The following is a 14,965-nucleotide window of genomic DNA, read 5'->3' as shown; positions in this document are numbered from 1 at the left end:
GTATTGAAGATTAACATCACCGATTCAATATTCCTAACCATATACGTAAACCTAATTCAGGTTCCAAAACAAAACTCTCTCTCTCTCTCTCTCTCTCTCTGTCAAATCTATCTACATTGGCAAAAATAATCGATTATTTAGGTCATCCAATCGATTGGAATAAGTACCCAGTTGATCAGACAATTAATTTTGCCCATTAATGGTTTCCTTTTTTGAATCAACCTTTGGTCTATAAATAAAGGTCTCTCCCCTCACTTTTTTACATACAGAAAGTGATATTTTTCACCTTTCTCACTCTCTACAAAATATTTTTCTTCTTTCTCTCATATAAATTTGGCCTTAGTGCTTTGAGAAAGGTTCATGTGTTTAAGTGATATAATTGTTCTAGAAAGGGTAATATCGTAAATTCACCAAGAGTTTTTTTTTTCTCTTCAGTGAATCTTTCTTCCTTAAGATTGTTTGTTTGGGTTCGAAGATAAATTCGTTAAAATCTTTGGTTGGGGGATTTATCATTAAGTCTTTGTTGGGTTTGTGAGTTGAGCCACTTAAGGAAAAACTCTTTTCTGGGTTCTTGAAGATATTTAGCGAAAAATCTTCAAATCTGTTCTTGAGCTCAACCCGATTAAAAACTCAGTTAGTTGGATATCAACCTGATGTAAAATCTCAGTTAAGTTCATGGTCAGCCCGTGTAAAACTCCAGTTCGATTAGGAGGATAGTCAATTCAAAACTCCACATTAGTTCGAGATAAGTCCGTACAAAATTCCGATTTATCTTGGGAACTAACTGCTCGAAGCTTCGACGTATTTGAAAGGAGGACTAACCGCTTCATTTCACTATTCGCTGTTTGGTTGAAAGTTAACCTAAAACTTCATTTGTTTTTGTATAAGGGGGTTTGTGAGCTTAACCTTGTAAAAATTCATAAACATTATTAGATACTTTCAAAATCAATCCTTGAAAGAAATAAGTAGTTCACATCTTTTAGACCGAACCTCTGAAAATTTTCGATTTTCGATGTCATCTCTATTCCCTTATCTTTTAGTTTCCACGATTTTTCCATTACAATATTTAAAACTTTTTTTAAATGTTTTTAACTCTAATTTAGAAAACAATTTTATTTTAAACAACGTTTTTCAAACCTTTTGGAGTTGACCCCCTCTTACGTGTGAAGTTCAACATGTCGTCTATATTTTGTCGTTCCCGCTAGGATTTACCGATGACACTTTTCTTCCATCGTCATTTGTTCTTGATGCCAGTGCAATATGCGTCGTAATTCCGTCAAACCTAGAATGTCTCTCCACCTCTTTCTCTTCAACCTCCTCACTCCATTTCCTCTTCACCATCTTCAACCATTAACCACCTAAACACACCACAAAAATGACACTTTACATGCCGTTATTCAGGTCATGTTCAACCCTAAGACAACTCACTCAGCTCCATTCCCATCTCGTAACAACCGGCCTTCACAATGACCCACTTGCCTCCACAAAGCTCATCGAATCCTATTCCCAAATGGGTTCTCTCCAATCTTCAAGACTCGTTTTTTACACATACCCATCTCCCGATTCCTTCATGTTTGGTGTTCTCATCAAATGTTACCTTTGGAACCACTTGTTTCACCAAGTTCTTTCTCTTTACAATCATCACATTCATATGGGTTCTTCTCACCTCACTCAAAATTCCAGTTTTTTGTATCCTTCTCTTATAAGAGCTGCTTCTGGTGTTGCTGACTTGGTTATTGGAAGAAAGTTGCATGGGAGGATAGTTAAATCTGGGTTTAGCGAGGATCGTGTTATTGGAACATCGTTGCTTGGAATGTATGGGGAATTAAGCTCTTTAAGTGATGCTAAGAAGGTGTTTGATGAAATGTGTCAGAGAGATTTGGTTTCTTGGAGTTCTGTTGTTTCGTGTTATGTTGAGAATGGGGTTTATAGAGAGGGATTGGATATGTTTCGGTCGATGGTTTCTGAGGGGATTAGACCTGACTCGGTTACTCTGCTTAGTATAGCTGAGGCTTGTGCTAAAATTGGTTGCTTGCGGTTGGCTAAGTCAGTTCATGGATATGTGATCAGAGAAGGTATGATTGGTGATGGTGGTTTGAGTAATTCTCTTATTGTTATGTACAGTCAGTGTGGTTACTTGAGTAAAGCGAAACGGCTCTTTGAATGTCTTGTTGATCGGAGTACTTCGTGTTGGACTTCTATGATTTCGTCTTATAATCAAAATGAGTGTTTTGAAGAGGCAATAGGTGTTTTTATTAAGATGCAAGATTCAGAGGTGGAACCCAATGAAGTGACAATGATTAGTGTTCTGAATTCCTGCGCTAGATTAGGTTGGTTAAAAGAGGGAAAATCAGTTCATTGCTTTGTTTTGAGGCATGCAATGGATGCTGCTGATCTTGATCTTGGGCCTGCGCTGATAGATTTCTATGCAGCATGCTGGGAAATAAGTAGTTGTGAGAAACTGCTTCATTTAATAGGAAACAGCAATGTTGTATCGTGGAATACACTCATATCATTTTATGCTCGCGAGGGTTTAAACGATAATGCCATGGTACTCTTTGCGCGTATGGTGGCAAAAGGGCTAATGCCAGACTCATATAGCTTAGCAAGCTCAATTTCAACAAGTGCAAGTGCCGGTTCGATACAATTTGGACAACAGATACATGGCCATGTCACGAAAAGAGGCTTCATCGACGAATTTGTTCAGAACTCTTTGATGGATATGTATTCAAAATGCGGCTTCGTGGATTCGGCGTACAAAATTTTTAACAAGATCAGGAAGAAAAGCATTGTGACATGGAACTGTATGATTTGTGGGTTTTCTCAGAACGGCGTTTCATTAGAAGCACTCAACCTATTTGATGAGATGTATGAAAACTGCCTCGAGATTAACGAAGTAACCTTTTTAAGTGCAATTCAAGCTTGCTCCAATTTGGGTTATCTTGATAAGGGAAAATGGATTCACCATATGATCATCGTAACCGGTAATCAGAACGATGTTTATATCAATACATCTTTGGTAGACATGTATGCGAAATGCGGAGACCTTCAAACAGCCCGAAGAGTTTTTGATAGCATACTCGAGAAAAGCGTGGTGTCATGGAGTACCATGATTGCTGCTCATGGCATACACGGTCAAATAAACGCTGCCATCTCACTCTTCACTAAAATGGTTAACTCACATATCAAACCAAACGAAGTAACCTTCATGAATATCTTATCCGCCTGCAGGCACGCCGGATCTGTTGAGGAAGGAAAACTTTATTTCAACTCTATGAGGGATTACGGCGTAGTTCCCAATCAAGAACACTTTGCCTCCGTAGTCGACCTTTTAAGTCGTGCTGGTGATATCAACGGGGCATACGAAATAATTAAATCAATACACACACCGGTAGATGCTAGCATATGGGGAGCTTTACTTAACGGGTGTCGAATACATGGGAGGATGGACGTGATTGAGAACATCGGTGAAGAACTCGGACGATTAAGTACAGATGATACAGGTTACTATACTTTGTTATCTAACATATATGCCGAAGGAGGGAAGTGGTATGAATCAAGAAAGGTGAGATCAAAGATGGAAGGAATGGGACTGAAGAAGGTACCCGGTTACAGTACAATAGAGGTAGACAGGAAAATCTATAGATTTGGAGCTGGAGATACTTCAGAATGGCAAATGAAAGAAATTTGCATGTTTTTAGAAAATTTTCAAAGCTTGACACAGGAACAAGGATGTGATGTAGAATGCTATATGTATAATAATAGTACTAAGGCTGTTATGTTGTTTGATGATTTTAGTTTTTATAACTTGCAGAGAGAAGCAAGCAATTGCATTGGGAATAAATCAGTCCTACTTTAGAATTATATTAATTTCTTAGGAAAATGTTATTTGAGATTCCTTCGTTAAGGTAGTTCATGTCCTTAGGAAAATGTTATTTATGATCCCTTCGTTTGAGTAAAATTTGAAATAGTTATTAGGGAAGGAGAGTCCAAAATGGGGTTGTTTTAATGTGAACAAAATGTATTGTAAATGAGAGGCATTGTGTGAATTGGTTTGCATGGACTTTGAAAAATAATGGACATTGAATCATGACTTGAAACCTTGCATTGGACAAATATGGTATGTCTCGAAAACCATGGACTTGAAATTGAATAATGATGATGAATTTGTAAAACTTGGAATGAATGAATAATGAATTAATGCCCTTAAAATCTTGATAACAATTTGAACTTGAATATTGGTGAATGGAACATATAATTTGGACTTGGAAATGAATGCCTTAAACTTGAAATGATTCAAAAACTCCACATAAACTTAAATTAAGTCCTTGGATAACACCCAAAATCATGACTAGCATCACACGTAATTAGTTGAATCAAACTTGCATGATGAAACGAATCAGATGAAACCTTAAAGCAATGTAAATGATATGTGGTAACAAAACCTTAGCGTTCAATAGTAAACACTTGCATTTGATGTAAACCCCAAGTCTATAGCTCATGAGGGACCTTGGCTAAAACAACTCTTGCGGATAAGGGAGTCCTAATCCAAAGAATCATTGCAATCAACTAGCCATCATGTACTCCCAACATGGAAATCCTAATTCATAGAAATCCAAGAGATCATCAAGTTAATAGGGAAATAAACCATAGGCCAAGAAATCCACCTGATCAAGTAATCTTTAAATGACTGAGCCATCAACATCCTCTGGTCAAGGGCAAGACACCCTCTTTAAAGAAATCAAATGTTGAAGAGAAGAGGCCCATGATGGTTGTAGAGCCAAGCCTAATACAAGTCAATCTCTGTTGAAGTATTTTTGCCAAACTCAAGCATAATAGATGAAAACCCTAATTTGTAAGGAGAATCCACAACCTTAGATGAAACCCTGATCTTTAATCTTGTGTAGGGAAATAAACCCTAATTCACGCCCTTTGGAGAAAAACAAGTTTGCATGATGTTGATGAGGAACAATGATCATGAGGTGAAAAACCTAACCATTGTTCTTAATGAATATGGATGAGGAATAACCCTTGCAGCTTGAATGAGGATGAGAGCCTCAAAGCACCAATGAAACCCTAACCTTTCAAAATCCTTAATCCCAGGCCAGATTTATTGATTAATGATGCATGAGTTATGTTAATGCCCTAATGAAAAGATGCAAATGAATGTAAAGCTTAAGCCAGTTAGAAGTAAAATTAGGAGGAAAAATTTTGGGATGCAACAATATACAATGTGTGTAACACCCCATATTTTTCCATTATTTAATTTAATTAGAATTTAAATTATTTAGTTGGATTAATTGACATTTTGGTAAATTATTGAGAAATATTATGGAAATAAAGTAATTGGGCTTTTGGATTGTGATTAGTAGAGAGGGGGTGCTAAGTGTGTAGGCCTCACTAATCATTATTTTATTTTTCATAAAATAGAGGAATTGTGAAAAGGGGAATTAGAAAAACAAAAGAGCAAAAGTTGGAGAACAGAGAAGATACGTGAAAGAGGAGAAGAAGAGGAAGAAGAGAACCTTAAAGAACTCCAATCAAAGGTAAGGGGAGACTCACCGGGTTAGTGATTATTATACAATCAAAGGTAGTAGAATTGATTAGGATTGTTGTTTGATTCAATTGAATTATATGTTAGGTTTTGGGAATTTTGGGTTTCGGAGTTGATTTGATACAATGGCATGATTGATAAGTTGTATGATGTTAGATGACCCATAAAACATGTCATATGTGTGTTATAATATATATTCTTGTGCTATTTTGTGATCATGTATGTATTGGCTCGAATTGGAATTGAATTGAAATGGTGGAATGCTGTCAAAATGCTGAATTTTGTGTTGCAGGTTGTCTATAACTGGTTACGGATAGGCCGTAATCGATTACGGAATGAAATTTTGAAATAATGAGCAATGTTACGTTTTTGTAACTGATTACGCTCAAGACCGTAACCCATTAAAATAGTGGAAAACAACTAAAAATTGAGTTTTTGAGCCTTGTAACCGGTTACGCTGAGGACCGTAACCCGTTACGCTGTAGTGTTTTTGAAAAATAAATGATTTTTTTATCAAGCGTAACTCGCTACGCTATTTTCCTAACCCTTTACGCGGTAGCTTTTTGGAAAAATATTTTATTTTCTAAAACTCATAACTTTCGAACTGTAAGTCCGTTTTAAGCGTCGTTTTGTGCATTGGAAAGATAATTTAATTTTCTATCTAATAAAATAGCTTAAACAGAAGTAGCTCAATTTTATTTTAAAAACCCGGTATTTTGTGGTGGTGAATTATACTTGTATGAATAAGTAATAAATGTATTTATACAGTGGCTTTGCGGCAATGTATTTGCTAAGTTGATGTTGTGTTTGGTGTGATGTAAGTATTACATGATTGTTGAATAGTGTTAAAATATGAATTCACTATTCGGTGTTATGTTGGTGAATTGGTTATGATAATGATGTTTCATTTTAATCGATATTGTTTTTGGTGAGTTTATACATTGTGTGCATATATTGATGAATGTGACAATGTGGTAATATGGTGAGAATATTATTGTGATTATTCTGGTGATGAATAATTTGTTTTGAATGATGCTGAGACATGTACATACTTTGCTGGTGATGATAATGGTGAGTTATGATGAGACGATGTCGTTCATCGGATCAGTGATGTTATAAGTATGTCATATGTGTGCATTCGTTCATACGCATTTTTGGTGATGGATCCCGGTGATGTTGTGGATCAAATGGTGGGCATAATTCCCATTGTGTGGAATTTGTGTCGGTTGGGCTGTATCTTGGTGATGAATAGATCAGTCGGATGGGTTTAGCCCATGTATGATACCACATTCATAGAGTCAGTTCATTCATGTGCATAATGATATAGTATGACTGAATGATTTAGTGTCGTGTTCAGTGATGTGTTTGTTGGCATGGTTGTTTGATTAATTGTTTGGAAATCTGAATACATGTTGTAATTGGGTGAATAATAATTCTATGATGTTTTATTGCTTATGAATGTATAATACTTATTAATTGCGAATGAGACTCACCCTTACATGTTGATAATTTTCAGATTGAGGAGTAGCGGTGCTCGGTGAGGATAGCTTGTAGAGTTTATCCATTTATTTTGGGTCGTGTCGGTCATGCTCTGGTCTTGTAACAATGGGAACAATAGCCTTAGAGTTTAATCATTATACCTTATTTTATTGGTTTTGGATTATGTTTCCCTTGGTTTGTATTGGTGATGTTATACTATTCCGCTGTGATAAACATGTGATTGTTATTTGATGAATCATTCCTAATAAAGCATGACAATTGAATTATATTTGGTTTTAATTTTTAATTGTGGCACCCTTGTTTTCATGTTTTACTTTGAGTATTTTAATAATTGCCGCGGGGTTTAGAAGGGTGTTACAATGTGCGTGCGGAGAGACTTCGGGGGGGATGGCAATGGGTGGATCCAAAAGGTGTCCCATGATAATTGGCACCTTTAATATACGTGGGTGTGGCAATTCTGCTAAAAGGAGAAGAATTTGTAGGAAAGGGTGTCCAAAGGTGATGTTTTTCCAAGAAACAAAGGTGGCGAAGATGTTAGAAGCAATGGTCTCGGGTTTATGGGGTTCGAAGGATTTTGATTGGTTGTCCAGAAATGCTGAAGGTAGGGCGGGGGGTGTTCTGACAATCTGGAGGAAGGATGCGTTCCAAACTGATCTTACTTTTTCAAGCAAAGGATTTCTAGGGTATCAAGGAAATTAGCAAAGGTTTGATTTACTATTTCGTTAACCTCTACTCTCCTTGTAGTTTGGTAGAGAAAAGTGCTCTTTAGGAAGACCTATTAGCTTGGAAACATAAGTCTGATAAGGGAGATTGGGTGATTGGTGGTGATTTTAATTCCATTAAAAATAAAGAGAGGGGGGTAAGGAGAATACTAGTAGAGGTGGAGAAATGGTGGAGTTTGGGGCTTTCATAAAAAATAAGGAGTTGGTTGATATGCACTTGATAGGTAACAAGTTCACGTGGATTAAACCTAATGGTAAAGCGTGTAGTAGATTGGATAAAAGTTTGTTGACTGAAGGGTTGATCTCTAAATGGGGAGTCGTGGCTCAAGAAATAGGAATGAGAGATATTTCGGATCACAAACCTGTGTGATTGAATTCAAGCAGGCTGGATTGGGGCCCTAAAGTTTTCACGGTAAATCGTTGCTGGTATGATCGTAAAGATTTTAAAAGTTTTGTGAAGCAAGAATGGAATTCAGCTGTTATCAGAGGTAGTAATGCTTTTGTGCTAAAAGAGAAACTTAAGTTTCTGAGAGGAAGGCTTAGATGGTGGAACTATAATGTATTTGGGTGGATATATTTGAAGATAGAAGAGGAAGTCGAAGCCATGGACAAATTAGATGTTCAAGTTCTGCAGCTAGGTGACCAAGTATCGGAGGAGGACTATAATAAGAGGAGGTTGAACCAGGAAGCTGTATTGAAAAATCTTCATTTGAAGGAGATTCTTTTGCAGCAAAAGTCAAGGTACAGATGGTTGAAAGAGGGTGATAACAATTCAAGATTTTTTCATAATATTATGAAGGCTAGGCATAGAAGAAACTCTATTATTGTAGTTAAAAATAGTGCAGGACTCGTTGTGGGGACCGTGGCAGAAGTAAAAGAAGCAATCAAGGTTCATTTTGCTATCACATTTCAGAGTCAAGATATTACAAGACCTGTTATGCGTAATATTTTGTTTAAACAATTGTCGTCTCAAGAATCTGATTTTCTAGAGGCGATTTTTATAAAGGAAGAAAATAAAGAGGTGATATTTGAAGGTGAAGGGGACAAAAGTCCAGGTCCGGTTGGATTCAACCTGGAATGTTTTAGAAATTGTTGGGATATTGTGGGTAACCAGACCACATTCATTCCAGGAAGACAGATCATAGACGGAGTTATGGTTACAAATGATATTGTGGATTATGCAAAGAGATATAAGAAGGAGTGTTTGATACGTAAAGTAGACTTTGCTCAAGCGTAGGACTGTGTGGAATGGAGGTTCTTGCGATTTATGTTAAAAAGCATGTGATTTGGAGATAGATGGATGAGGTGGACGAAATCTGTTGTTTTTACTATGATGTCTATCCAGGTGAATGGAAGTCCTGCAGAAGATTTTTCTTGTTACAAGGGGTTTAAGACAGGGAAATCCCTTATCTCCCTTTCTATTCACAATTATGGCTGAAGGTCTTGCAGGCTTGGTGAGGCAGGCTTCGTTGGTAGGTATGTTCAAAGGTTTTAAAGTAGCTACTGATGTAGAGTATAGCCTGCTACAATTTGCGGACGACACTATCCTATTCGGGGAAGGTTCCTGGACTAATTTGTGGGAAATGGAGGCTATACTTAGGGGATTTGAAATGGTGTATGGACTAAGAATTAACTTGAGTAAAAGCATGAATTTTTTGTGTAGGCTGTTCCACTTTTTTTTTGCAAGTAGCAGCAGTTTTCCTTGGATGCAAGGTTGACCATTTTCCTCTCAAGTTCTTGGGTTTTATGGTGGGTGGTAATCAAAGGTTTATCATTTTTTGGAAGCCGGTGATTACGTCGTTGAAAGCAAAACTACCGGCCTGGAAAGGTAGACTGCTATCCGTTGGTGGTAGAGTCACATTTTGAATAGTGTGTTATTAAAAGTCCCTAGTTATCAATTGTCGTTATACAAAGTGTCATCTAAAGTGGTTAAGGATATTAGAGCAATGCAAAGGAAGTTCTTATGGGAAGGTGTGGTGGATAAGGTAGGTGTGACGTGGGTCAGATGGGATATTGTTTGCAGGTCAAGAAAACATGGGGGACTTGGTGTTAAGGATATTGGTAAATTTAATAAAGCATTATTATCAAAGTGGATTTGGATATTTTTGGTTGAGGAGGAAGCTATTTGGTATGGTGTGATAAAGGAAAGATATGGCGATTTGAAATCAAGATTATGGAATTGTGAAGATGGTTTCTATGACTCAAAAGATTCATTTTGGTCGAGGAATTTAATGGAGTTGTGTACTAATCATCAAGGAATCTTGTATAATATGACAGTTAAAGTAGGAAACGAGAATGTTACCCAGTTTTGGAACTCTCGATGGTTAGGCACATGTAGACTGACTGAGCTTTTCCCAAGGCTGTATTAGGAAATTTCTTTCAAAAACGACACTGTTAGCAATATGGGGTACTAGAGCGATGCGTTCTGGTATTGGAAGGTTCCCCGAGCTGTAGAGGTGTTAGGTTTGGAGGCGTCTGCAGAATTGGAAGAGCTGAAAGCATGTTAATTGATATCCAATTGAATGTTAATTCTGGAGACGTGATCATATGGCCTTTTGACGTATCAAAATGTTTTACGGTACGATCTTGTTATAAAGTGTAAATGCATAATCAAGGTGGTGAGGTGCTGGAGGAAGGTAGTTACTAGGGGCTGTCGGTGATTTGGGGGGGTGCATATTCCTTCTAAATTAAAGATTTTTGGTTGGAGGTTATTACAGGATAGATTGCCGGCAAGGAAACAACTCATGTGTAGAGGGATCATAATGCAGAATCATGAAGCCCTTTGTGTTTTCTGTCAGCTACATATTGAAGAGCCAAATCATTTGTTTATTCACTGTCCAAAGCTCCATAGGCTATGGGTAAGATTACTTCATTGGTTGGATTTAGATGACCAGCTTGCTGTAGATTGTTGCAGCCAACTTTTGATGGGTGTACATTCGTTGTCGGGTAAGTTGCCATGTAAAAGGGTGGGAGCTATATAGGTTACTATTTGGTGGTGTATATGGAAGCATAGAAATGATATAATCTTCAATAATGCAGTTTTTGACAGTGAGGAAATATTTCATTTGATCCTTTGGCATACTTGGTGGTGGCTTGCAATAGTAGCTAAGGATAGAATTACGTGTACCTTTTATGAGTGGTTTAAAAATTCGTTTTTGGTGTAGTTGATTTTAGATGGTTTTCAGGTTTTTCCTGTTCTCTCTTGTAAGGGTTTGAGTACCCTTAGTACTTAATTTCTTATACAAAGAGTTGCTTATGAAAAAAAATTATTATTTTAACTTTATGTTTTATATCTTCAAAATAAAATTTAGATTGATTTAAATATATCATAAAATCATATACATGATTAACTATTGTATGTTTCTAAAGAATTTCACAAAATTAATATTTTGATTAAAAAAATGTAATACATTAATTCTATTTTTATAACTCAATAGTTTTACATAGTTTTTTTTTTGAGAAACTAGTCATTCAAGAGAGACGTTGAGTCGCAATTCAACGTATAATAACTATCTGTTTTTTTTACAGCAAGAAATTAAACCATTTCATTAATAATAAGATTGTAAATACAAGTAGGTGCATCGTTAAAAATATGAAAACTAGCAAGAGATGGAGCCGCCTTAGCCAAAACATGAGCAACCTCATTAGCTTGTCTTCTAATGAACTTAACCTGAAAGTTCCTAGTAGAGTGAGTCAGAATCTGATAACAAGCTCGAGTAATGGCGCCAAAAACTGAGTCGTTTGGCTTAGGAATAGTCACACTATCCACTACACTTTTAGAGTTCGACTCGAAAACCACATTATCATAGCCGAGGTCCAAAACCCAATTAATAGCAGCCAAGAGATCCAGAGCTTCGTCGGTATCAACATCAGTAATATGAGAAAATCATTTCGTCCGCGCTGTAATAAACATACCTTCATCATTTCTGATACAAGCACCTATACCAACCTTATTACTAGAAAAAGATGCATTAATGTTGCATTTTAGCCAACCGCTGGGTGGCTTACACCACTTTGGGTTGGTTACCGATTGATCTATAGGAGCAGCTATGTTCCTGGCTTGTTGGGCGTCTCGCCAACCTGATAAAAGATGCGAACCTCACAAGCAGATATTATCTGGAGAATCCTCAATTTGATTCCAAATCAATTAGTTTATTTTAGCTTGTTATAATTTTTTTATATAAAATAAATATTTGTAACTAAATAATTTTAAATACATAAAATAAAATAATATGGTAGAAATATTTATCAAATATCACAAGTAAATACTCAAAGCACAAGAAAAATACAAAATACTACCATCAGAACACAAGCATAAAATAATACGGGAAAATATCCATTGATTATAAATTTATAAAAAATATAAGACACATATTTTTCTTTTATGAATACAGAAATGTATATAAAAAATATTTGTTGATTAATATAAATAAACACGAAGCAAATTTATCGCTCATAAATATTAAAAAGTGTGGGACAAATATTTATTCTTGATAATTTAAAAAATATCGAATATTATTTGTTATTAATGCATGAAAAACATGAAAAAAATATGTAAACTATGAAATCAAATTTATAAAAGTTTATTCTAATAATTTAGTGCATCTAACATAAATATCAATCATATTTATTCTAATTATTTCACTCAATTGCGATGAAAGTCATTCGATTAAAAATATATCTTCTACTTTATTTTATTTAATTTTATACACACACACACACATATATATATATATATATATATATATATATATATATATATATATATATATATATATATATATATATATATATATATATATATATATATATATATATATATATATATATATATATATATATATATATATATATATATATATATATATATATATATAATTCATATTTTTTAACAATAGTAATTTTATAATTTATTAACATTTTATATATTCTATTGTTTCTCTTTGTGCTAATGCCTCTAAGCTTCTCTGTTCAGGATCCATCCTTGAGTATATCATTTTTAAAGTTTTTGGTGTGGAGATCCATAGGCCTCCATATTCCAAGAAGGCATGTGTGTTGGAATTAAGGTTGTTTTTGTGTGTAGGACAAATGTTTAGAAATATTGGAGGCTTGAATAGAAATTTGAGAAGTAGGAGAATTCTTTATGGAAGAGAGAACTTTGTATTTTTTGCTTGATACAAATGTGTAGGATTACATCTCTAATTATACTACTCTAAGGAGAACTCTAGACTCACTAATTCTAGAGAGTTCTTAATCCTAGAAATTCAAAGAGTATTCTAGAGAATATTACAATAATAAGAAATATCTAGACTCTCCAAATACTACAAGAATTCTCTAGAAACACTACCCAAAATTATCTAAACCCAAAATTACTAAGCCCAAGAATACCATTAATAATTAGGCCCAAATCAAGTTTATATTTCAACATCCCCCCTTAAACTTGATTTGTGACTCCAAACATACTCCTTAGCTTCACGAAAGTTTCCAACTTAAGTGGCTTGGTGAAAATGTCGGCAGCTTGATCTTGAGACATCACATACTTCAACTTTACCTCTTTTCTCTCGATGCATTCTCTTATGAAGTGGTAACGGGTGTCGATGTGCTTACTTCTTTCATGAAAGATGGGATTCTTCGCTAATGCAAGTGTTGATTTATTGTCAACACATATTTCCATAGGATCTTTTTGTGGCATCTTTAACTCTTTCAGCAAGTTCCTTCGCCAAACTGCATGACAAATACATGATGTGGCAACGACATACTCGGCTTCACAAGTTGATAGTGTGACTATAGGTTGCATCTTTGACATCCAAGTGAAAGCATTATCTCCCATAAAGAACACAAAACCAATAGTGCTCTTTCTATCATCCAAGTCTCCACTCCAATCGCTATCACTATAGCCAACAATCTCATAATTCTTAGAAGAGTAATAGTGCAAGCCAAAATTTATTATACCTTTGATGTATCAAAGAATTCTCTTTGCCGCCTTGAAGTGAGTTGTTGTTGGAGCTTCCATGTAGCGACTTACGACTCCTACGGCATAGAGAATATCCGGCCTTGTACATGTCAAGTAACGTAAACTTCCAACCAAACTTTTGTAAAGAGTTGGATCCACAATCTCTCCATTTTCATGCTTGCTCAACTTGCTTCCACATTCCATCGGGGTGCCAACTGGATTGGCGTCATCCATCTTAAATTTCTTAAGTACTTCTTTGGCATAGCCTTCTTGGGTGATGAAAATTCCCTTGTCTCCTTGCTTTACTTCGATGCCGAGATAATATGCCATGAGCCCCATATCTGTCATCTCAAATTCATTTGACATGTCTTTCTTGAACTCTTCGAACATGCTTGGATTGTTCCCTGTGAAAATCAAGTCATCTACATACAAGCATACAATCAAAATATCTCCATTTTGCGCTTTGATATAAAGTGCATGCTCATATGGACACTTGATGAAGTTCTTGTCTTGAAAGTACTTGTCGATTCAAACATTCCAAGCTCTTAGTGCTTGCTTGAGAACGTACAAGGCCTTCTTCAACTTCAAGACTTTTACTTCATAGCCCAATGGTTGCTCGATATAAACTTATTCTTCGAGGAAACCATTCGAGAAGGCCGACTTCACATCCATTTGATAGATCTTCCATTTATTTTGGGCTTCCAAAGAAATGATCAGTCTAATAGTTTCAAGATGAGCAACGGGAGCAAATACCTCATCATAGTCAATTCCTTGTCTTTGATTATATCCTTTCGCCACCAATCTTGCTTTATATCTCTCCACGTCTCCTTTTGCATTCTTCTTCGCCTTGTACACCCATCTTCCCACGTATCATTCTTCGTGATTGACTTGATTTCTTCATCCATAGCGTCTCTCCGCTTTATGTTTTCTGCCGCTTCTTGGTAGCTTAGAGGTTCACAATCACAAAAAAGACATAAGAGATTAATATCGTTCAGGTTTTCAATTACCTCATTAAGCTCTTCAATGCTCCTTAGTCGCGGTGTCCTCTCACTTGAGCTTGTTTCTTCCAACCTTGGTTTCGGTGAGGTCGGTGGTGTAAGATGTTCCTCTATCATTGGTTGTTCAATTTCTTCTTCTTCTTCAAAGTAAGGAAGAAAATCATACCTTTCTTCTTGAACACTCCAATCCCAAAAATCTTCTTCATCGAACTCCACGTCGCGACTTATGAAGATCTTT

At 35.9% G+C, this 14,965-nt stretch overlaps 2 protein-coding genes across 2 annotated transcripts; both read left to right on the top strand.

Moving 5' to 3' along the window:
* Positions 1–1,158: 1,158 nt before the first annotated feature.
* Positions 1,159–4,196, top strand: LOC131646529 (putative pentatricopeptide repeat-containing protein At1g69350, mitochondrial). The gene has a single exon (XM_058916549.1). The coding sequence runs from the start codon at positions 1,376–1,378 to the stop codon at positions 3,857–3,859; it is 2,484 nt and encodes an 827-aa protein (XP_058772532.1). The 5' UTR covers positions 1,159–1,375; the 3' UTR covers positions 3,860–4,196.
* Positions 4,197–9,206: 5,010 nt separating this feature from the next.
* LOC131649670 (uncharacterized) lies at positions 9,207–10,940 on the top strand. Its single transcript, XM_058919422.1, has 6 exons — positions 9,207–9,336; positions 9,440–9,604; positions 9,691–10,110; positions 10,215–10,354; positions 10,494–10,722; positions 10,816–10,940. Exons 1-6 carry the CDS (start codon positions 9,207–9,209, stop codon positions 10,938–10,940), a joined length of 1,209 nt encoding a protein of 402 aa, XP_058775405.1.
* The last annotated feature ends 4,025 nt before the right edge of the window (positions 10,941–14,965 follow it).

The sequence above is a fragment of the Vicia villosa genome, linkage group LG2 (assembly GCF_029867415.1).
Source record: "Vicia villosa cultivar HV-30 ecotype Madison, WI linkage group LG2, Vvil1.0, whole genome shotgun sequence".
In the NCBI taxonomy this organism is placed as follows: Eukaryota; Viridiplantae; Streptophyta; class Magnoliopsida; order Fabales; family Fabaceae; genus Vicia; species Vicia villosa.
This window is presented reverse-complemented; position numbering and strand designations above follow the sequence as displayed.